The sequence below is a fragment of the Neovison vison genome, chromosome 11 (assembly GCF_020171115.1).
Source record: "Neovison vison isolate M4711 chromosome 11, ASM_NN_V1, whole genome shotgun sequence".
NCBI classification, from domain to species: domain Eukaryota; kingdom Metazoa; phylum Chordata; class Mammalia; order Carnivora; family Mustelidae; genus Neogale; species Neogale vison.
In genome coordinates, this window is record NC_058101.1 from 172,534,006 (window position 1) to 172,557,482 (window position 23,477).

The 23,477-nt window shown below is 47.0% G+C and overlaps 1 protein-coding gene across 4 annotated transcripts in view; it reads right to left on the reverse strand.

The window, feature by feature from the left end:
• Window positions 1–528: 528 nt before the first annotated feature.
• CSGALNACT1 (chondroitin sulfate N-acetylgalactosaminyltransferase 1) overlaps window positions 529–23,477 on the reverse strand; it is a 354,308-nt gene continuing 331,359 nt past the window's right edge. For all 4 annotated transcript variants that reach the window (XM_044225260.1, XM_044225262.1, XM_044225261.1 and 1 more), the window contains 4 exons: window positions 14,333–14,511; window positions 13,701–13,795; window positions 4,710–4,791; window positions 529–2,462 (listed from right to left, as the gene is read on the reverse strand). In XM_044225260.1, coding sequence (XP_044081195.1) covers window positions 2,173–2,462; window positions 4,710–4,791; window positions 13,701–13,795; window positions 14,333–14,511 — 646 coding nt within the window. In that variant the 3' untranslated portion in view covers window positions 529–2,172. The remainder of the gene's footprint in view (window positions 2,463–4,709; window positions 4,792–13,700; window positions 13,796–14,332; window positions 14,512–23,477) is intronic.

The following is a 23,477-nucleotide window of genomic DNA, read 5'->3' on the forward strand; positions in this document are numbered from 1 at the left end:
CCGCCACTGCCTGGGAAAATATGAGACCCAGTTAGAAATCATTTCTCAATTTCTTCTCACCAGAAAGGACAAGTAAAATGTATTAAGAGCCAGGTTTTTCCTCCTGGTTCTGTCCTTCTAGACCAGTGGTCCTCAGCAGGGGAGTGGTTTGGTACCCTCCCTCCAGGGGACATTTGGTAATGACTGGAGACATTTCGGTCATCAACCAAGGTGAGAGATGCTCCTGGGATCCAGTGGGTGAAAGCCAAAGGTGTCGTTAAACATCCTACAGTGCCCAGGACAGCCTACCCCCTCCACACACACCCAACAACAAAGAATGTTCTAGCCCAAAATGTCTGTAGTAGACATCCTGGTCCCAGTGAGTGAAGGCCAAAGATGTCACTAAATATCCTACAGTGCACAGGACAGCCCCCGTCCGCAACAAAGAATGATCTTGCCCAAAATGTCTGTAGCAGAAACCCTGGTCTCTGCACATTAAAAAAGTTTTCCCCCAAACTAAAGCCATGGCATTCTTGCTCCAAGAAGGAATCATATCCACAAATCATATTTTATTAGCTGTCCAATGCCACCTTCCATTCATGTCCTGTGTTTTAATTAAATTTTATGAACTACCAGTGCAAATCAATACAATGCATTTTTTTTTTTTTAACACACCAACAGCTTGAATGTTCTTGAAGCTTTTAAACAATGAGTTGACTGTGGGCAAACAGAAGGCAAGGAATCACAGATAATTAGCTCATGCATCTGGTGCTGGCTAATAAATAAATAATTTTCACATGAACATAGAAACCACTCAATGTTATTAACTGTATTTTTTTAATAGTTGGAAACTGTAATAAAATGCCATTTTCAGAAGCATCTTGGCAACTAAGTAGAACTGTTTCATTTAAAAAATAGTTAAGTTACTTTCCCCTAGACTGGGGTGGGTGAACTTGTAGCAAAATCTTCCCTCCCACTTGACTCTGGCAGATGGAGTGATCTTCCACAAAATACGTTTTTCTGCACTTCTTTTCATAAAAGTCAGCCGCCAGGAAGAGCACCCTGCTTTGAAAAAAGATAGTTTGGCTCACACAGTATACTTTGGTTTATTTAAACAGGTAAGAAAGTGGTCCCCAGTTCTCCTGAGGAGAAAATGTGTTTTCTGACTTTTGAATAAATCAAAATATAACCAGTCTGAATGAGTTTCCTTTTCTGTTAAGGGAAGAAGTAGATCTTTCTTTCCCTCCAGTGTTCAGTTTCTCCTCTTGGGAAATAGTCTTCGGATAACGTATCTCTGTCTCAATGTACCAGTAGCCCCACACCGTGACTTCCACACGACCGAGGTCTGACATTCGGTGTCTGATGGGATCAGCATTCGGCGTGTCCTTGGATCTGGGGCTCGATCTGAACTATAAGTTCTCATAATACACCTACGAGTATCTTCTTAAAAGATATAAAAATTTATGCTAACTTGTGCTCTCTTAGTAAGGCTTGAAAATTGCTAATTAAATAAGCAGAATATAACTCATAAGCCAAAAAAAGTGCATTTTTAAAATAAAATTAAGAAGTGGGGATGGTTAAAACTATAATAAAAAGGATGAGCAGATTATTTTTGGTTAATCTTGGATAAAAATAATGCAATAGTTTCTTTTTTTTTTCTTTTTGAGTCCATTTGGTTTTGCTTAATACACTCACAAGGACAGCCATGAGTGTATCTCCGAATCTCACCAGCACTCCCCGGCCCTAGAGCCCTACCCCTGTCATCATTCCTATGGGGAGACACGTGCTTGCCTCTCATTCCAAAGAACTTTTTTTATAAAACTGGTCTTAATTCATAACTATTTCAATGAGCACAAAAGACAACAGTTCTCACTGTTGTGAACACAATCAAAATCTCCACGCCTTTGGGTTCATAACCTCACAATCATTCTGGCTTTGTCTGACACCGGAACGGGATGCTTTTGGGCCACTTTTGCACGCAAAGTGGGAGATTTTAATTCCTGTTAAGTCCAGCCAAATAAGCAGAGAGAAATCAGAGGCTCTCTCCCATCCTCTGTTTTACTAATCAGTCAAATTCTTTTTTTTTTTTTTTTTCTTTTCCCTTTAGGGAAACCTCTTCCTTGTCACAGCCCCATGTTTGGTAATCATGAAAGGGAAAAACGAAAGCATCTCCCCAGGTCTAAGCCTGGGAGTTCATGTTTTTTTGCTGCTCGTCTTCTGTTTCTGCTTGCGAAGGTGAGCCTCTATCTCGTGCCTGAACACCAGCATGCCCAGCTGCCCGTGGGACGCCTCGTTCATGGCCTTGGACTGCATGCACATCTTGTACTGCTCGGGGGTCAGTTCGTCCGCACAGTGCTTCTCGTGCCACAGGTGGAAGAGCCCGCGCACCGGCGTCCGCACCACGATGAGGTTGCTGTGGAGGTACTTGCGGTAAAGGTGCACGTCCTCTCCGCCCCAGCCCTTGATGTCCAAATCAAAGCCGCCTGTCAGGAGAGAGCACAGCGCTGAAGCCAGCTGCACAGCCCCTCCCCATCTAGATTCGCCGCCCTCCTCTGCACCAGCCTGCACTGTGCGTGGAGAGAAGCATCATTTAGGGGAGACGTCTCGCTGCCTACTCCTCCAAATGCAGAGCAGGGCCGTTGGGGAAAGAGGATTCAGAAATCCTGAACGCAGGACTTCGCGGCAGTGGCAGCCACGAGCACCAGCTCCCGGAGCTCCCAATGCTGCAAAGGGCATTCATTCCCGCACCTGCCTGCTTTCTAGAACGAGCCCCCTGAGCCACCCCATGAGGAATGGCAGCCGCCTGCCTTTTCTACTTGAAACCTTCCGATGAAAATTCTGGTTTCTGTTTGCATGTGGCCTCCTGTCATTCAGACAGGGAAGCAGGGGCTCGCCCCCTGAAAAGGTAGCGGGATTTAAGTGAACAAAATGATGTCCCACAAAACACTCTGCCTCTCATGGACCGAAATGGTCCCAAAAGCTCTGTCCACCCCAGGCCAGTGATGGAGTCATGTTTAAGGGACTTGCCTCGCTGTGCAGAGTTTCTACTCTGAAAATCTGGCCTCACTTCAGAGTGGACTCTATGCCCTCCACACTCATCTTTGTAAACAGAGATGCCCCATGTCTTTTCTTAACCTGAAGCTCACCGCGAACCAAAGAGAACCAGAGAAGACTTGACCTTTTTTGTCATTGTTCCTCTCTCACCTAGGAGATTTATTTAACTCCTAGAGAAACAATGACATCATCCTCAACACCTTTCATCAGAGCCACCACGCAGCCCCCAAGCTGTGCTGTTCTGATCAAGGCCATCACTGGGCCCGGAGGGGTCATCTGTGGGGGAAACCCGCAGCCTGCCCACAGCTGGGCTCTGTATGCAAGTGATCTGTGCTCCCCCCATGGTGGGCAGGTGTGATACTGACTCAGGGGTCTGGAATTGGAGCCTGGGGTTGGCCACTTCACCTCTCTTGAGTTGTGGTTTCTTTATCCTGAAATGAACTAGATGTCAAAACCAAATGACATAGTTATGTGAGGGGCAGTGCTTGCTTAGCTGTAACTGATTTATTATCATCGACATCATCACAACTTATTAAATAGAAGGTGAAAAAGTAAGATGCTTGCAAATAAATACAAGATGGCAAAGAAAGATCGGGGTCCAGATGTGACCCAGAGATTCTGAAGTCACATCAGTGGCTCATGGAGGAAGCGCGTCCTCACCAGCCTACCATTCCCACCATTCCCATTCAAATTTGATAAATATACATCATCACAAAATAATCTTTCCTTGTATAAAGAACAAGGAAACAGAGTTTCTCGAAATGGAAACCTGCTTTAGAAAGGGCATATGGGGGTGGGGAGTGGGGATGGAAATCTCCATGCTCTGTGAGGGCAGGGCTACCCTGACCCCAAGCCAGGTCCACTTTGACCCCCTGAGCACAAAATCAAAGTTTCTGCCTTATTCATTCATATCCTAGTCACGTATGATCCATAATTTTGTTCTGTTTCGGGGCACAGGAGGAGGTACTGCTGTGGGAAGTGGGGTAGTATTTCCAAGGGGAACAGGAAACGCTCTGTTCTCATCCTACATCCCTCACTTGCTGTGTGGTCCCTTTGCCCTTTTCAGCTGCAACCTAAGGGCCTTTCCTCTCAGTGCTCTGGGAACCTCTGCGTGTGTGTGTGTGTGTGTGTGTTGACAGGAACTATACACTCATTTGGAGCTTGTAGTAGTACCTAGAATTTTCGAAGGTTCAGCAGAGAGAAATTTCAACCCTTTCCGGTATGTGATTATCCCAAATTCCCCGTGTTGTCCTTATTATTATTTTTTTTTCAGTGAATTCCGCTACTACCATGGAGGCCCAGAATGTTCTGCTTGAGAGGGACCAGAGCCAGAATCAGGTAGGAAGGAGGCATTGGGGGTTGGGGGGTGGGGAGGGTGGGGAGACTTGCTTTGAAGCCACCTTTCTGCGACAACAGTCTTTTTCTCAGACTGTGTGCCACATTTGGGATAACTGAGAGGGTCTAGTGGAGATCAGAGGGGCTCGTGTGTCGACGCATGCCCAAGCCTCATCCTGGTCCAGCCTCCAAGGCCCTGACAGAAGGAAGGGCCTCTTCTTAAGAAATGGCACTACCTCTGCCCTCAGACTCCTGGGGAGCTGCCCCGACTCCCTCCCGGGCTGCTCGTGGCCTCTGGGTGGCAGCAGAGGCCAGACTTGCCGCCAGTCGGTGCCTCTTACCTATATTGATGAAGTCTGACCGGTACTGACAGGTCATCCCAAATCCAAAGTCTCTCCAAAATCCAGTCTCCTTCTTTATCACCTGCAGGGAGAGCACTGTCATTTGAGAGGGGAGGACCGAGTGGACAGAGGTAGAGAGCAGTCCCACACTAGTGTAAGCACAGTTCAACCGGGAGCCCAGCCCATCTGACGAGAAGCCGCGCCACGACCTCCTGTGGGAAATGCAGATGGATCTGAGTCCCTGCAGATGGTTAGGGATACACTGAACTCACGGGTTCCCAAATGGGCCTTGTGATTTTTGGCACCTCTGGCTGGAATGTTTCTAGGGTGTAGGCATGAAAACACACACACACACACACACACACACACACACACACACACACACACACACTTTCTCTCTCTCTCTCTCTCTCTCTCTCTCTCTCTCTCTCTCTCTCTCAAAAACAAACCAGGAGAGCCAGTTTTTGAGCGGTGCCATGGAAAAGCCACCTACGTGTCTGGCCCGACACCAGTGCCAGAGAGAACTGGAGGCCTCGGCCCCTCACACAGGGCCGGGCAGGGAGCCAGCAAAGGGCTCAGGAAGTGGAGAAAAGGGAGAGAGAACAACTCGGAATTCAGCTGCTCTGGCACAGGGCACACACAGGACTCCCTCGGGGAATAAAAAGAAAACCCGAGAAGTTGCTGGGTTGCTTCAGCTCTGCTAACTCTCCCTTGCCGAGGTAAAGGGCACCAAGAGTCCAGGTTCTGAAGAGAGACTCTGTCCATTCATCTTTAAACTATTTTAAAACCAAACTGCTCCCAAAACATCTGTGGCAGTGCCAAGCAGCAGGGCTACCGAGAGGCCATCCAAGCGGTGACCGTCTCCAAAGAGCAGGACCAGGTCCCACTCAGTCTCTCACTCTGCAGGGAAATTTCCAGTGTATCTGCTAAAACAGCAAGACTTTTTAAAACGTTGGTTTAAATTTTTGGCTGAGGTAATTCCAGGGCTTGTTTTGAGAGCTTAATAGTTCTTTTTCATTCTTGAGATTAACATAGGTGCTTAGGGGAGAAAGTCCCCTCCTGGGGAAGGGAAAGGGAGGCCAGGCTGAACCAGGTCCCCCTCCACTGGGATTTCTGCATTTTCTGCCCGCCCCAGGTCTGGCTCCCTTCGCTGCTCATCAGAGACAGTGTATAGCAGGGGAGGAGACCTAGTGTCTCCTTCCAGCTTGACCACTGGCTAGCTTCTCTGCCGCAGGCAGGTCCCTCACTTCTTTGAGCCTCTATTTCCTTTCCTATAAACGAGGAGGTTAAGGGGTGCCTGGATGGCTCAGTCTGTTAAGCATCCAACTCCTGATTTTACCTCAGGTCATGATCTCAGGGTCCTGGGATTAAGCCCCACATGGGGCCACATGCTGGGCATGGAGTCTGCCTAAGATTCTCTCTCCCTCCTTCTGCGCCACCCCCAAAATAAAAAAAATAAGTAAGGGGCACCTGGGTGGCTCAGTCGGTTAACCGTCTGCCTTCAGCTCAGGTCATGATCTCAGGGTCCTGGAATCGAGCCCCACATCAGGCTCCAGGCTCAGCGGGGAGCCTGCTGCTCCCTCTCCCTCTGCCCCTCCCCCCGCTTGTGCTCTCTCGCTATTTCTCTCTTTCTCTCAAATAAATAAAATCTTTTACAATGAAGTAAAATAAAATAGGAGGTGGAGCTAAATCTCCGCTAAGGTCTCTTCCAGCTCCACCATCCAAACATCTATCCTCACTGCCCTTCCACCTTCCCGAAGTTCCAGGTTATGTCCCCCAAAGCCTCAATTATATTCCATATATGGCTCGTGGAAGGACTGTGAACTCAAAAGTTCTTTGGCTCTGTGATCCATGAAACCATCTTATCTCCGCCACAGCCTCTGCATAGACATGGCCTGGGCTGAGGGAACACACACACATCAGGGCTGCCGGGGGGAAACAAGAACTGAGAGAGGTTTGGTCAGTCGGTGTGGTCCCCGCAGATGTGCTCCAACTGGAACAAAGGCCCGTTATACAATATCTCCCAAGTGACAAGGCAATTTCATTAGTATCAACTGGAAAGATTTTGCAGGGAAGGAAAGTTTGGGGAAATCTCCACTGAGTCATTTTTTAAAAAACAGTTTCTGTTTCATACCAGGTACACAGTTTCTGGTGCAGCTAATGGCTTAATATCCTTTCTGCTGGCAAGGACACAAACAGACGAGTCCTCTAAGCTTCTGGATAAAAATGGAGTCAAAGACAAGGGCCAGTAACCAAACATCAAGCATTTGGCTGAGGTGTACCTGGACTCCAAGCAGGGATGCCCCAAACAGGAAGAACAATGGGCCAGGGCTTGGGAGGAAAGACAAGAAGGATTGCAAGAGGTGGTCACCCCAGACATGGGCTGTGCATGCGGTGCCCGGCAAGGCTGAACAAGGTCAAGACGGACCCTCACACCTGGGGACCGTGGGACAGACACAAACTGATATATGAGCTGGGGAATGCACTCTGTAAACACTCATTAATGTTGGCTTTAAAGTTGGCAAGCCAGAAAAAGCCACTATCTTGGGGTGCCTGGGTGGCTCAGTGGGTTGAAGCCTCTGCCTTCAGCTCAGGTCATGATCCCAGGGTCCCAGGATCGAGTCCCACATCGGGCTCTCTGCTCAGCGGGGAGCCTTCTTCCTCCTCTCTCTTTGCCTGCCTCTCTGCCTGCTTGTGATCTCTGTCAAATAAATAAATTAAATATTAAAAAAAAAAAAGAAAGAAAGAAAGAAAGAAAAAGCCACTATCTGAAATGCTCCTTGAAACTGAGCCCTTGGTGGACACGGGTTGGCTCGCACCCTATCCACGGCCTAGGACATCAGAACGAGAGGGGGTTTGTGTCTGACAGGCTCTGTGACACACAGCTGTGCCGAGTCCCTGGCACCATGCCCTTGGCCTTGCTGGGATTGAGTCCTCTCAAACGTGTATCGGATCACAGCACGCTCCAATTTAAAACCCTGAGGCGCTTTAATTGCATTCTCACTAATGCAATTAGAATAAAACCCAGAGAAAACCTCTAGCCTGCAAGGGTCCTACGTGACCCGATCCCTGCCTGCCTCGTCCACCTCGCCCCCTCGTGCAGAATTTCCTCCTAGTCCACCCCTCGAACACACCAGGCTCCCAGATCCCCGATGCCAAACACTTGCAGACCCCTGGCCTGGGTCACCTTTTCCCTGCTCACCACTGGGCTCTGCTCCCATGTCACTTGCCTAGAGCAGTCATCCTGACCCTCCCAGCCAGTGTCAGCACAGCCCCCCCACCTCTGTCACCACCACGTCACTCTAACCGGTCACCTGGTTTCTTTTCTCTGTAACACTCACAGCTCTCTGAAATTGTCCTGCTGAGGCATTTGTTCCTCTCTTTTCTGTCTTTCCTACCACTGCTGGTGAAGGTCAGCCCAGGGCCCTGGACTCCTTCACAACCCCCAGATCAAGGTCCAGCACACAGAGGTGCTCCATAAATGCTCCTCCAATAGAGAATGAGGAGCCCTCCTAGGGCAGAGAGGGCTCCATGCCAGTGGAAACAGACAGGGTTCCAGCAGAGAATTCTTTAGTGGGTCAGCAAAGGCTAGGAATTCCAGTGGGAAAAGAACTGTGGGGCTTTGGAGGAACAGACTAAAACGTTTTCACCTTCCTGGGCTCCGAGCAGACGGCTCTCCTGCTTAGAGCCTCGACCCCAGGCACAAGAAGCTCCCCTGCTCTGTTCGAACTTTGAAATTTCAGACAGACACCAATGATGTTTACTACAACAGAGGAGGAAGAAACCCTCAGATAAAGATTGTATGTTAAAAGAAAAACATCCGTCCCGAATTTCACCTATCGGTTTTCAAGTGCTATCCTCACTTAAAAAAATCTCTCTCAAGGGCTGGCTTCCTCTCAACTCCCTGCAGCCCCCTTTCTCCCCCCACCTTAGTTAGATCTCAGCAGAGCACTGCAGGCCAGAAACACACCACAAAGGACAGTTGTCAAGCCCACTCTCCCACAGGAAGCTTCCAGACCCACAGCTCTGTGGGCAATTCACATGACGGGGGTGATTATTTTCTATAGGGACCAGAGCACAAAGCACAAATCGGTGTCTCTCCCCAGAGATGTGGGAAGGCGGCGTCCCGCAGCTGCGTGGGGAGCTGGGAGGCAGTCCGCGCCTGTTGGTTTAATGGTGCTGACTTGGACAACTGCCTGCGAAGCAATCTGGGCCCTGAAATAAAATAAATAACAAATACTCAGGCCGAGTATTTCCTCTAAATCAAAGAGAGCCCCTGAAGCAGCGAGGCCGTGTTTGCCCAGGCTCGCATTCACGCACAGTGCCCGCGGTACACACCCCGTGCAGCCCGCAGGCCCGGCGCTCAGAGGGCGTCCTGCCTGCTTTCGTGCTTTTGAAATTCTTGCTAAGTCCTGAGCCAGGGCCCTGCATTTTCACTGTGTACTGGGCCACACCGATTACACAGCCCGTCCTGCCTGTGAGCAGCCGGCACCCTGAGCTTCAGGGGCTGGGCTGGGTGTCGCCTGCCCCCGCACCGTACATTCCTCATTATGTGGGCCCAGAGAGAGGCTGCGTGGGGCACGCGTGGGCCTTACAGTGTGGAGGTAGCCTGGCCTGTCCGAGCTAAGTCAGCCAATGGTGGCTGAGCCCAGACCGACACCAGGACTGCTGGGAGCCTTTCCATTTCTTGAGAAATACACTGTTCTGGAGGCACAGCTTTCACAGAACGGGTCAAAGGCCACATCCTCCAAGATTTGTATTAACCCACATTTCCCCACAAGTCTTTCACTGGTGCCTGCTTGAAAAGAATAAAGTGTCTTCTGAAGGGTATCGTACTGGATAAGGTTCTCTGGTCTAGGAATCTACATGGAAAGCTAGACTACGCCCTTCTGGAAGCAAGGCCACTCAGCACCCTCGGCCCTGTCCCCATCACACAGGGCATGCCTCGAGTTCCCAACCCTCCCACTCAGCAATCCAGGCAAAGACTTATGCCTCTGAGCTGCAGGTTTTCCTCGGAGAAGTGAGCAGAATAAGGCCTCTTCACCTTCCTGGCTATCCCACGAAATAAAACGGGCACCGAGCTGGCTTCCGAAAGCCTGCAGATGGCATCTGTTCACACTAGTCTCGGTCCTCAGTGGGCGCCTGCTTCCCAAATATATAAAAACAGACTAAAAGCATGGACTGTTCCAGTCAGCAAACTTCAGACATTTGAGCAGGTTGGTGGTGCAGTACTTCTCAGAAGAGGGGAGACAGGGAGGAGACAGAATCGGAGAGGACGGGAGTGCCTCTCACACACTGGACAGAGTAGCACCAAGTCGCTGGGTTTCAATGATGCAGGGTGGACTGGGGGTTCCAGCACTGAGGACGTCTCCCGGTGAGGAGAGGGCCCGAGGAGGAAGCCAGTGTGGGGGCGGGATGCTCGCCTGGCAGAGCAGCTGAGGAGGGCATCTGTCAAGCTGGGGACCACGCACCTGCTGCTGCGGTTTGCAGCCTTTTCCTCGGTCATCAGTGTCAGAGTCAGCGTGGGGAGTACTTAGTCCCCAGAAGGCATCAAGGCCGCAGCACTGTGCGGGTCCACCCAGCTCCCCAGGACCATGTGAGTCTCTGCCTGCCTCAGCGGCTCAGTGACATCACTCTGGAGACCGCCACCCCCCACCCCAGGCTGCGGAGGGGGCATGATGGCACAGAAAATGGCCAACAAGATGAATCAGGGCTTTTTCTCCCCCTCCTTTCCGGGAGTGGGTTGTTACACATTTACTAGCACACCACTGGCTTTGGGCCACAAAAGATGATTTAAAATGGGATTAATCTGTGTTTTGCAAATGTATCTCTGGCAGAGGGTGAAGGAAAGACCGGATGACAGGGGAGAGAGAGGGTCTACAGGGGGAGGTGGCAGGAGGCTCCCACGGTGGCCTCAGTATGAGTAAAGGCTTGAACCAGGAAAGTGGAATGTCTACAGTTAAAAAAAAAAAAAAAAAATATATATATATATATATATATATATATATTTATTTATTTAAAGATTTTATTTATTTATTTGACAGAGATCACAAGTAGGCAGAGTGGCAAGCAGAGAGAGAGAAGAAAGCAAGCTCCTCGCTGAGCAGAGAGCCCGATGCGGGACTTGATCCCATGACCGTGAGACCAGGACCTGAGCTGAAAGCAGAGGCTTTAACCCATTGAGCCACCCAGGAGCCCCAATAATTATTTAAATTGGAGTCATTCCTTGATCTCTGAGCTGTTTCTTCATTAAAGCATGAGCAAGTTTTATCTCAGGTTTACAACTCAAGAAATTAAATGTTAGCATAAAATCCCATGATTTCACATACTTCTAATTATTAATGGTCTGTACTCAAAAGTAAAGAAACAAGTAGTCTAAATACACAAACACACACACACATATACACATACACACCAGGAATGTGGCTTCCAGCTTTAGTCTGAAGACAAAGTGTTATCAAACAGCAGTGACCAGCACGGGGCACTGAGGAGGTCATATTTACGGGGCTGCTTGAGCACTCGTCTTGTGTTTACATCCGTGAGTCCTTTTTGTCATAGCTCCCTTCTGGACCTGCATCCTCCCTCCACCCTGAGACAGCTGTACTCCAAGGGTGGCTCTCCAGAGTATCTGTAGATCTCAGATCTTTCACAACGGAGACAAAATGAACCCTTGCTAGGGAGTCTCTCCTAATTCACCGTTCCTAACCATCTCTTTTTATTTTGTACCTTCTCAGGACTTACACATTCTGTCTCCATTATATGAATTTCTGTAGCTTAATGTTCTCCCTTGGAAATTTTGTCAGCCCATTTCCTTTATATTTCAGCCCTCATCTAGCTCCAAAGTCAATCTGCTTTCAGTGCACTAGGGTAAGGAGATCCTGCTCTGGGCCTGAGCTCTGCTACTAGCTGGTTGTGGGATCTTGGGCAAGTCTACGAAAACGAGAGAGTAAAGTGACCTCTAAAGTCAGAGTAAAGTCACTGCCGAGCATCTGAAACTGTTTCAGTTCCTCTGACTCCTCCAGAATGTCCAGTCTAGTTCTCTGCAGGTAGCAAGGGTTCCAGAAATGGCTCATCCAATAACAAACATAATCAACACTTTCCCTGTGTTTCTCTGGACTGAATCCTCATGAACACTGAATCCTAACATAGCAGATATATGTGCTCTAGGAAAGCTCTAAGGTCTATTTGGAAGTAAAGGTCTCCGGTTGCGGGATAATTCCAAGGCTCTAGCTATGGACACGGCGATCTGAGTTCTGCTTCTGCTTGTCCATTAATTCTAGGGATCCAAGAAACTGGTTGAACCGTATCACACCTCTCATTTCCCGCTGCACCTGCTTCTCTGCAGGAATGCTAACACAAGGATAAAACTTTTAAAGTGTGAAATGAAAAGAATTCTTTGCAAGCAAATAAGACCTTTATGAGTTTGAAGTTGAAAACATTAATCACATTTGATGTCAAACATAAAGAAGCACTTTATTTAAAACCAAAGGAATTCTAATAGGTTGAAAGAAAATAAATCCTGTATCCCATTTCCCCCCCGAAACCCTATTTTAAGCTCAGAACTCATGGAAGGGAAACAAGAAGATTCGTGTCTCAACAGAAGCGATATCACCCTCAAGCAGATAAAAACTGATTCTTGGGGAATGGAAAACACTTACCGTGGAGACATACACAGCACACATACACACAGTTACGTCAACAGATACTCAGCGTTATCTGGTGTTGGAATTCCACTGAGCAGGGGAGAGAACTACATTATTACCGTGCCGTGCAACATGGGCCCGAAGGGAAACCATGCTGGATGGGTGAGGAGTAAACCCCATCCAGCCTCAGGGAACCCAAGCTGAAATCTTCTGGAAAAGATCACTGTACCAGTTGCCAGAGGTTTACTGGAGGATGGAGCTAGAGATAATAGGTTTTGCTACTCTGGAAGCTTCAGGACAGAATTGGTCCTCCAAGAGAATTTCAAAGAACGGATGTTTTCAATGAAAATCAATTTACTCTCCCATTGCACAGAAGCATGAGAGACTTGGTTCCTTCCTACCTTCACGTTCACACAGCAGATCTCCCTTCCCCACCCTAAGTTGCACTTCATGGGAAGAGACACGGCTTTGCCTCCAGCGGAAACAGAAAAAACGCTCAAGGCGGTGAAGAACCGACAGCCCAAGGTCAGCGGTCTCCTGGTACTCAGCCTGAGCGGGAAGGCAGCCTTAGACACACTCAGCTCATCTCTCTGCCGGAAAAGGCCACCATCCGAGTTGGGGGTGACACACAATAATGGGGACTTTGATCTCAGAAGGGCATGTCTACATGCGTTCCAGAGACTCTCTCCTATGGCCCGCACGGCTTCTCTGCTAAACGGGTTCACTGCTGCCACCACCACCGCCACCAAGACCACTCAGCCTACAGAGCTCCTTGGTGGCCGTGTGGTTCCACTCTCCGTGACCTGTGCAGCTATGATCTTAGCAGAGAAGCCCCTCAGGCTTTCCTTTAAGAGCCACCTTGCTGGTGACCAAGCCCCAGAGGGACTGTGATCTGTGGGAATGGTGGCATGAGGGGCGGGCACTGGATCTGGTCCTCACTCCCCCACTGACTCACTCACCATGTGACCTGGGGCGAGTCACCCCCTTCTGGCTTCCGTTTGCCATCCGTTACCTTCCTTACCTGGGAGCATTTGTAATAACAAAGAGAAAATGTGCTGCATCCGTAATGCAATAATCCTAGTTTCCCAAACCCATGTAAGAAAACTACGAAGGTGTGAAATTACCTTTCCATGAGGTACTGTTCCTATTTATTTTCCGCTTTTAAATATTGCAAGTACTTTTAATGAACAAGGTGCTGGGAGCAAAGGCCAGAACATATGCCAAACTTAAAAATTACTATGGGAATCAATCCACAGATTTCCACTCACCTTTACTCATGGTCAGGTGCCCCTGGTAATGAAAGAGAGGACACAGAGCCACACAAGGGCCCCTGCGGGTCATTACTCACCAGCTGCTGTTCTAAGGGAGGCACTGCATCCGGATGGCCGTATATTATGCCGGGATTGTACTGACTGAAAAGGACCGGATAAAATACCTTCTTCCCTGCAAACCAGGAAACAAACATTCCCCTAAAGCAACAGACGGAACTATTAGGCTGGTTGGCTTCTATTCAGCCCTCCGAAATATCCCAGGTATTTCCATCCACTTTTCCTTTTCTTATCATTCAACCCTAAAACACATCTTAGAAGTTCTGCGCACCTAGACCAGACAGACAGACTCTCTGATATCCTTCAGTGCATGCCTACAGCCCCTCCTCTCCCTTTAGTTTCAGACAGCTTTCCAGCCCCTGTCCTCCCCCCAAAACTTTCTCCTGTGTGGGCCGACCTCCCTGCTGAAAATGGAAAATGGGTTATAGACTTGAACTTAGGACGAAGAGCCTCAGACTTATAGAGGCTGACAGGCCCACACGGACATCAAAGGAGAAATCAAACCAGATGATTTTCCCTCCCTTTGGGGCAAAATGGCGCCAGTGCAGAAGCAAGAGAGCTGAGGGAGCTGTGAAGGAACGCATGTGAGTGTGACAGAGCTAACACCACCATGGGGGAGAGAAAGGGAAGCACCAACTCCAGAGACCCTTACCTGGCTGTGTGTTCAGTCTGCACGTATTGAGGAATTCGGAGGTGAAGTAGATGTCGACGTCACAGAAAAAGAGAAGGACGTTGCTTCCTTTCCAGAAGCGGGCTCCCACATCAAGGCCCTTTCCCCGAGAAAATTCTCCGTTCAGTTGGATGAAGGTAAAATTCCTGAAGTTGGCAGCTCTGAAAGGGAAGACCAGATACAGTCACTCATGTGTTCACATGCCCAGGCGGAGAGATTCCCCTGGGAAAAACAAGACCAGGGCCCATCCACATCTTGCCACGTAGGCGTTGTAACCATGAAGACACTGAGATTACCAAGAAGATACAAAATGACCCAGACTCACTGGAAACTCCCTGAGATTAAAGGTACCAAGAACACTCAGGAAAGTTTTAGCACCAACTTATTTCTTCTTTCTCTAGCAATATCCCGACAGTGAAAAGTGTACTGTTGTAGCTAATGGACATTATCTATGATAGAGAAACTTGAACCAGTGGAGACTGGCTGAACAGAACCCAGGACAATCTCCATGCCTCCCAAGCCACCTGAATGAAACTACTGGGCTTCATTTGGCTCTTCTTTCCCAGGGACACCAGAACCTTCTGAAATGGGGCATGTCTTGAGCAGAAGTTCCAGGAATTCATGTGGTACCTAGTGGTACAGGAGTTGTCTTCTGCCAGACGGAACTAGGGAATGACTCTGAGTCCTGGTTCAGCTCCTAACCCTGCCTGTGGAGCAGGCGGTCTTGGCCTTTGACAAATCTCGTTTTCTGGCTCATGCCCCTGTCTTTTCATCATGGTTCCTCTGTTTCCACAGCCTGGACTCTCCCCTCCACCCACTGCCCACTCCTAATGCCTCTCTAATCTTGAGGTATTCAAAACATAAAAACCCACTTCCGTTTCAAAGTTTGTATGCCAAGGAACTCTCCTGGGTGAAAGTCAACACAAAAACAGAGGCAGAAACTTTTCAAATGTGAGGTTGTGCTTACACCTGGTCATTTAATCAGCTGAGTGGAACTAGTTCCGCTACCCCTTTCCTGACGCAACATCTTCTTTCAAATCTGGGACTGGGGTGGGTTTTTTTTTTCCTGGAATCTGTGGGCCCAGCCTTGTCTGAATCTAGTGCTAGACAGGCTTTTCAGATTTAGATCAGGGCAGGAGGGCTGGTGACTGGGAGAGCACGGGCGTCTGCGTCAGCAAACCTGGATCCGGGGCCCAGAGCCACGCCCGCACCCACCAGGTGCTCAGCAGATGTCTGTGAGGAAACACGTCAGCAGACAAATGGCTCTCATCCCAGCTCTCTCATCTATTTGGGGAAAGTCATTTCACTTCTCTTGCCTCAGGTTCCTCATTGCCCAAAGGGCCCTTTCCACCCTCAAATTCTGTTTCTCTGGGATTCTGCATTTGGTTAGGCAGGGCTCTACCTGTGGAGGGATCCGCCCCTTCCTGCGTGCCCCAGGGAGGCGGCCCCCGGGTCATAGTTTCTGTGAGTGGCACTGAAGTCATGCTCTGGGGCCTCCTCATGCTTGGCCTGGCCCTGACGAGGACCAGGCCACCTCCCTGCTGCAAAGACACGTGCAGGTGGAGTGTGGCCTCTGCAGCCATGTCCACACCTGCTGGAGGCTTCCACAGCTCCGCTCCTGCAAGTCAAGCTCAGCCCACTTCTCTGGGCAGTTTTCAGGATAGTTTCACCCTTGGGAAGCACCTGGATTCTCCCCTCTTCATCTAAGGAAGCCTCTTGCCAGGTCTCATAGGACTTAGCCACATTCCTGGGGCTCATCTTTTCTAACAGCCAGTCATGGTTCTCTTTCTTGACTTGTCTCAAGGCTCATATGTTCTGGAGACCCTCCTAGAAGGCAGGGATATCTGCATTAGCTAGTTGGCAGAGCAGGAAGGCCTTCCTTCTTCAGGATCACCATTTTCCAGGTTTTCCAGGTTCTACCATTAGAGAGTTCAAATATAAAAATGCTCTATATTTGAAGAACAGCAAGCAACTTTCACCAGAGGAAGAGGAATCCAGTTCCTCTTAAAGGAACAGCCCAGTTTCCCTCCTGGAACAGCCTACGGTCCTTTGTGCACATATATCAAATTTTTACAAAAGTTAAGTCATGTTGAATATTTAAGAACACAAGGCAGCACCAGAAATTAAGGTAACAGCATTAGAGACCATGGTGTGAATGGTGGAAAGACAGTTGAGTACTACAAACTCAGAGGGGACAGTGGTAATTTGATGTCTACACTTACCCAATGTGTAAGTTAATCAAATTTGTTCTGTCTCTAAATTTCCCCAACCCTGGCTTGAGCTGCTTTTTGGCAGCAAAGGGCAGGGGGCGGAGTAAGCTGGGGGGTGGGGCTCATCCATCACTCCGAGCCCCCAGGGAAAGGAAAGGAGTGAGGAGGACACTGTGCCTAGTGCTTGAGATGACCTTAATCTGGAAGAACTTTTTAAGAAAATCTTAAAACATAATTTCTAGGCTTCAACATATTGCCTCTAGAGAAAGGGAATTTAGGAGCACGGACGCCGATGGACCCTCCCTGTGGCCCTAAAGTGAAAGGCGATCTGCTTCCTCTCTCTTCAGCGAAGCTCTCTACAAGGATGAGACAATCCACGTTCTGTCAAGGCGCTACCCAATCTCCAAATGGGTGCTTCCAGGCCCCTCTCAGGGCACCCACAGGCCAAGCAGAAAGGGGCAGGGTGGGCACCCAACTCGGCTGTCTGCCCAGCTGCCCCGTGGCCCAGTGTGGGCCCAGGCTCATGCAAAGAAGGCTCCCGCACCCAGCTCATCCACCACGACCAGCACCGGCCAGCAGGAGACACGCGTTGCTCCTGCCGGCCTCCCAGCAGACATACACATGACGGCTCTGCGCCGAAGGCCTGATTCACAGAGCTGGACGTGAGGGCACAGCAGAGGCGGGGCGGGGTGGGGACAGAGTCGTGGCTGGTCTGGGAGGCACCATTCACCACTCAATAGGTGTTGGAGAAGGCCCAGGCCTAACTTCGTCATCCGTCTGTGGTTCCCAGGGTGCCTGCCAGGTCCCTGGGCTCAGCTGTGAGTCTGTCTGCAGAGGGTAATAGTACCGCCCTCCTTCTCCATCACTCAGCCTAGGCACTTCTTAGAACTGACCAGTCTCTGGACGAACCCCATGCTCTCCTCTCTGCTGTCAGCAAGGGCCTCAGATAATTAGCAGATATTTTCTATTATGACAGAGAGCTGAGCTGGAAACAGCAGAAAAACAATGGGAACTACTTCCCTTTCTCTCTTTTCCAGAACAGAGAGATTAATACACTGTCAAACATCTGGGCCTGGCAAGTGGACATCTTCCTCCCTCTTCAGACTCATCAGCACCAGCCCCGGAGCATAGGGCACAAAAGGATGAAGAGAAACTGGCTTCGGCAGGATGGCCGGGCCCCTCCCTCCACATGTTTGCTGGCTTCACTCAGAAATGCTGCTCACTCGCTGGGCAGGGGATTCGCTCACTGGCCGGAGCAGTCCTGCTCCCCTGTGTAGGAAACAGTGGAGGAAGGGGCAGCAGAGCCACGTAAAAGCAAGGACCGCTTCAACACAAAACCCTGATTTGCCCCCAAGGAGTTGTGGTGGTGGGTTTGGGAATGTGCCATAGAGGTGCCCAGGCAAGGACACTGTTTTGTCCTCTGTCCTGGACAACCCCCAGGGACCATCCAGGCAATGATCATGGATGGTATGCCATGTGCCTCCTGTCTCGGCCCCAGGGTCCCTTCCTGGAATATGCTTTCTCCACCCTCTCCCACAAAAACCTCACTCAGTCTTGACAACCCGAGACAAGCATCACCACCTCTTAGGTCTTGCTGCAAACTGAAGGGTCTAGTTGGGGTCCCTAGCACTTTGCCCAGTCCTCCCTCTATCCTCCCGTGCCTGGTGCCTTCTTGTGCCTTTGCCTGTACAGGTATGTACTGGCTGACTTATAGGCTATAAATCCTGGGGGGGCAGGGGTGACTCCCCCCTTTTTGTAATCTCCAGAGATTATCTGGCACAATATATAGTAAGTGACACACACAGGGATATAGTGGGTGATCAGTAAGCATTGGATGAATGGAGGATAAAACCACAGGAAAAGCTGAGGTGTATCTCAGACCTTCACTGTTGGGGGGACTGCCCACGATTCCTCCTTCTTCCCTCGGGGGGTATTGGGGAACCCCTCATACATCAGCAGAAAGTGTCCCCAACCTACAGATTTCTAGGGATAGAAACAAACCCACGCTTTTAGAAAGATGGCAAATACGGAATAACAGAAGAAATGAGAGCTAAGAAAAAGGAGATACAATTTAGTTTGAAATATTTAATTTATCCCATACAAAGAACTGTAACATTTAGTGGCACATCTAAAGTAACGGCCTGGTAAGGAAAATGGGCCTTCTTCATGGTAGAGTGAGGGCACTAGATTCTATACTATGCAATTTCCAACTAGGACTCCAGAATATGTAGTTCCAAAAGGCCCCATGAGTACTCACTATTCTTCTTTTCTTCTTGAATTGTTACTGACTGATGAAACTCTCAAGTTTCTCATTCAATTCCCCTTTTTTATATAATAAGGCTAGTGCATAGGGACTCCTCCAAGTTATATACAATTATTCTGCTAGAGGTTATAATGACCTCAGAAAGCTACTGTTTCTACTGGAGATTTAATTTCTCTAATTGACTTTATTTCCCAGAATTGCCGGATTGAAAATGATAAAAGATCTTGTTGTCTAATGTGATTTATTCTCATACAGACTTCTTTCCACCATTATAAGGAAATTCCCTTAATGTGGCACTTCCCACAATAATCCTTCATTAAAAGTACTTTAAAAATTTACATACAAATCCATATTACATTCAATGTATAATTTAAAAATCTAAATCTAACAGCTCTAAATATTGAAATTGCTTATGAGTTCTACTTACTGAAAACACTTGAATAGGATCAAGAATTTAAAATTAAACGTATTCTCAGGCAGCTTTTGATAGATGGCACCTTAAATAATTTAGAATTTTATAGATTCTGAGCTTAACAAGCCAGCTTATACAACTCTGTTTCAGCAAGTTTCTTTTGAAATGATAACCAAAATGAATAAAACTTTAGCCAGACTACCTAAGACAGATTTAAGAGGTATTAATAAAATTATAAACAAAAGAGAAGACATCACAACTAATACCACAGAAATACAAAATCTCATGAGATTGCTATGAACAATTATATGCCAACAAATTGAATAACTTAAGAGAAATGGATACATTCCTAGAAATATACAACTTCCCAAGAGCAGATCATAAAATAATAGAAAATCTAAATAGACAAATAATGAGCAAGGACACTGAATCCATAATCAAACCTCTCCCACAAATAAAAGCCTCAGGACCACACGGCTTCATGAGTGAATTGTACCAAACATCTAAAGATGAATTAATACCAATCCTTCTCAAACTCTGCCAAATTACTGAAGAGAAAGGAATAGTTCTAAACTCATTTTACAAGGCCAGCATTATCTGATACTGAAGCCAGATAAAGACACTATAAGAAAAGAAAACTATAATCCCAAAACCAGACAAGGATCCCATCAAAAAAGAGAGCTATAGACCAATATCTTTGATGAACAGAGATGCGAAAATTTTCACCAAAATACTAGCCAATAGGATTCAACAGTACATTAAAAGGATTATTCACCACGACCAAGTGGGATTTATTCCAGGGCTGCAAGGTTGGTTCAACATACGCAAATCAGTCAATGTGATACAACACATCAATAAAAGAAAGAACAAGAACCATATGATACTCTCAACAGATGCTGAAAAAGCATTTGACAAAGTACAGCATCCCTTCCTGATCAAAACTCTTCAAAGTGTAGGGATAGAGGGCACAGACCTCAATATCATCAAAGCCATCTATGAAAAACCCACCGCAAATATCATTCTCAATGGAGGAAAACTGAAAGCTTTTCCGCTAAGGTCAGGAACACGGCAGGGATGTCCATTATCACCACTGCTATTCAACATAGTACTAGAAGTCCTAGCCTCAGCAATCAGACAACAAAAGGAAATTAAAGGCATCCAAATCGGCAAAGAAGAAGTCAAACTATCACTCTTTGCAGATGATATGATACTCTATGTGGAAAACCCAAAAGACTCCACTCCAAAACTGCTAGAACTTGTACAGGAATTCAGTAAAGTGTCAGGATATAAAATCAATGCACAGAAATCAGTTGCATTTCTCTACACCAACAACAAGACAGAAGAAAGAGAAATTAAGGAGTCAATTCCATTTACAATTGCACCCCAAACCATAAGATACCTAGGAATAAACCTAACCAAAGAGGCTAAGAATCTATACTCAGAAAACTATAAAGTACTCATGAAAGAAATTGAGGAAGTCACAAAGAAATGGAAAAATGTTCCATGCTCCTGGATTGGAAGAATAAATATTGTGAAAATGTCTATGCTACCTAAAGCAATCTACACATTCAATGCAATTCCTATCAAAGTACCATCCATCTTTTTCAAAGAAATGGAACAAATAATCCTAAAATTTATATGGAACCAGAAAAGACCTCGAATCGCCAAAGGGTTATTGAAAAAGAAAGCCAAAGTTGGTGGCATCACAATTCCGGACTTCAAGCTCTATTACAAAGCTGTCATCATCAAGACAGCATGGTATTGGCACAAAAACAGACACATAGATCAATGGAACAGAATAGAGAGCCCAGAAATAGACACTCAACTCTATGGTCAACTAATCTTCGACAAAGCAGGAAAGAATGTCCAATGGAAAAAAGACAGCCTCTTCAATAAATGGTGTTGGGAAAATTGGACAGCCACATGCAGAAAAATGAAATTGGACCATTTCCTTACACCACACACGAAAATAGACTCAAAATGGATGAAGGACCTCAATGTGAGAAAGGAATCCATCAAAATCCTTGAGGAGAACACAGGCAGCAACCTCTTCGACCTCAGCCGCAGCAACATCTTCCTAGGAACATCGCCAAAGGCAAGGGAAACAAGGGCAAAAATGAACTATTGGGATTTCATCCCGATCAAAAGCTTTTGCACAGCAAAGTAAACAGTTAACAAAATCAAAAGACAACTGACAGAATGGGAGAAGATATTTGCAAACGACATATCAGATAAAGGACTAGTGTCCAAAATCTATAAAGAACTTAGCAAACTCAACACCCAAAGAACAAATAATCCAATCAAGAAATGGGCAGAGGACATGAACAGACATTTCTGCAAAGAAGACATCCAGATGGCCAACAGACACATGAAAAAGTGCTCCATATCACTCGGCATCAGGGAAATACAAATCAAAACCACAATGAGATATCACCTCACACCAGCCAGAATGGCTAAAATCAACAAGTCAGGAAATGACAGATGCTGGCGAGGATGCGGAGAAAGGGGAACCCTCCTACACTGTTGGTGGGAATGCAAGCTGGTGCAACCACTCTGGAAAACAGCATGGAGGTTCCTCAAAATGTTGAAAATAGAACTGCCCTATAACCCAGCAATTGCACTACTGGGTATTTACCCTAAAGATTCAAACGTAGTGATCCAAAGGGGCACGTGCACCCGAATGTTTATAGCAGTAATGTCCACAATAGCCAAACTATGGAAAGAACCTAGATGTCCATCAACAGATGAATGGATAAAGAAGATGTGGTATATATACACAGTGGAATACTATGCAGCCATCAAAAGAAACGAAATCTTGCCATTTGTGACAACATGGATGGAACTAGAGCGTATCATGCTCAGCGAAATAAGTCAAGTGGAGAAAGACAACTATCATATGATCTCCCTGATATGAGGAAGTGGTGATGCAACATGGGGGCTTAAGTGGGTAGGAGAATAATAAATGAAACAAGATGGGATTGGGCGGGAGACAAACCATAAGTGACTCTTAATCTCACAAAACAAACTGAGGGTTGCTGGGGGGAGGGGGGTTGGGAGAAGGGGAGTGGGGTTATGGACATTGGGGAGGGTATGTACTTTGGTGAGTGCTGTGAAGTGTGTAAACCTGGCGATTCACAGACCTGTACCCCTGGGGATAAAAATATATGTTTATAAAAAATTAAAAAGAAAGGAAAACTATAGGCCAATCTCCCTGACGAACACAGATGCAAAAATCCTCAACAAAATATTGGCAAACCAAATTTAATACATTAAAAGGAACATACACGGGGCACCTGGGTGGCTCAGTGGGTTAAAGCCTCTGCCTTCGGCTCAGGTCATGATCCCAGGGTCCTGGGATCAAGTCCCACATCGGGCTCTCTGCTCAGCAGGAAGCCTGCTTCCTCCTCTCTCTCTGCCTGCCTCTCTGCCTGCTTGCGATCTCTGTCTGTCAAACAAACAAATAAGTAAATAAATAAAAGGAACATACACCATTAGCAAGTGGGATTCATCCCTGAGATGCAAGGACGGTTCAACAGCTGCAGATTAATAAACATGATACACAACATTAACAGAATGAAAGATGAAAATCACATGATCATTTCAAAAGACACAGAAAAAACATTTGACAAGCTTCAACATCCTTTCATGATAAAAACCCTTAACAAATCAGATATAGAAGGAATGCACCTCAACATAATAAAGGCCATGTATGACAAAATCAGAAAGAAAGATGTAAAATTATCTCTTTGGATGGAATGATCTTACATATAGGAGAACCTAAAGACTTCACCAAAAATCTGTTAGAATCAATAAATGAATTCAGTAGTGTCAGAATACAAAATAACATGTAAAATCAGTTGTGTTTCTACATACAGTGAAAGAGAAATTAAGAAAATAATCCCATTTATAGTCGTATCAAAAACAATAAAATAAAAAGTAGTGAATGACTAACACATGTTACAGTGTGGATGACCTTGAAATCATTATTTTAAGTTAAGAAGCCAGACACAAAACATCATATACTACATGAGTCCACTTATCTGAAATATCCAGAATACAGTAAACCCCCTTTTTTTTCCAAATGCTTTTTCTGCATGGACAGAGATGGTCATGCAGTTTTGCATAGTACATTGATTGAATCTCGTGTATTGCGTCAACCCTGCATTCCTAGGATAAGTTTTACTTAGTCAAGGTATAAAATCATTTTTACATAGTGCTAGATATAGTTTGCTAGTATTTTGT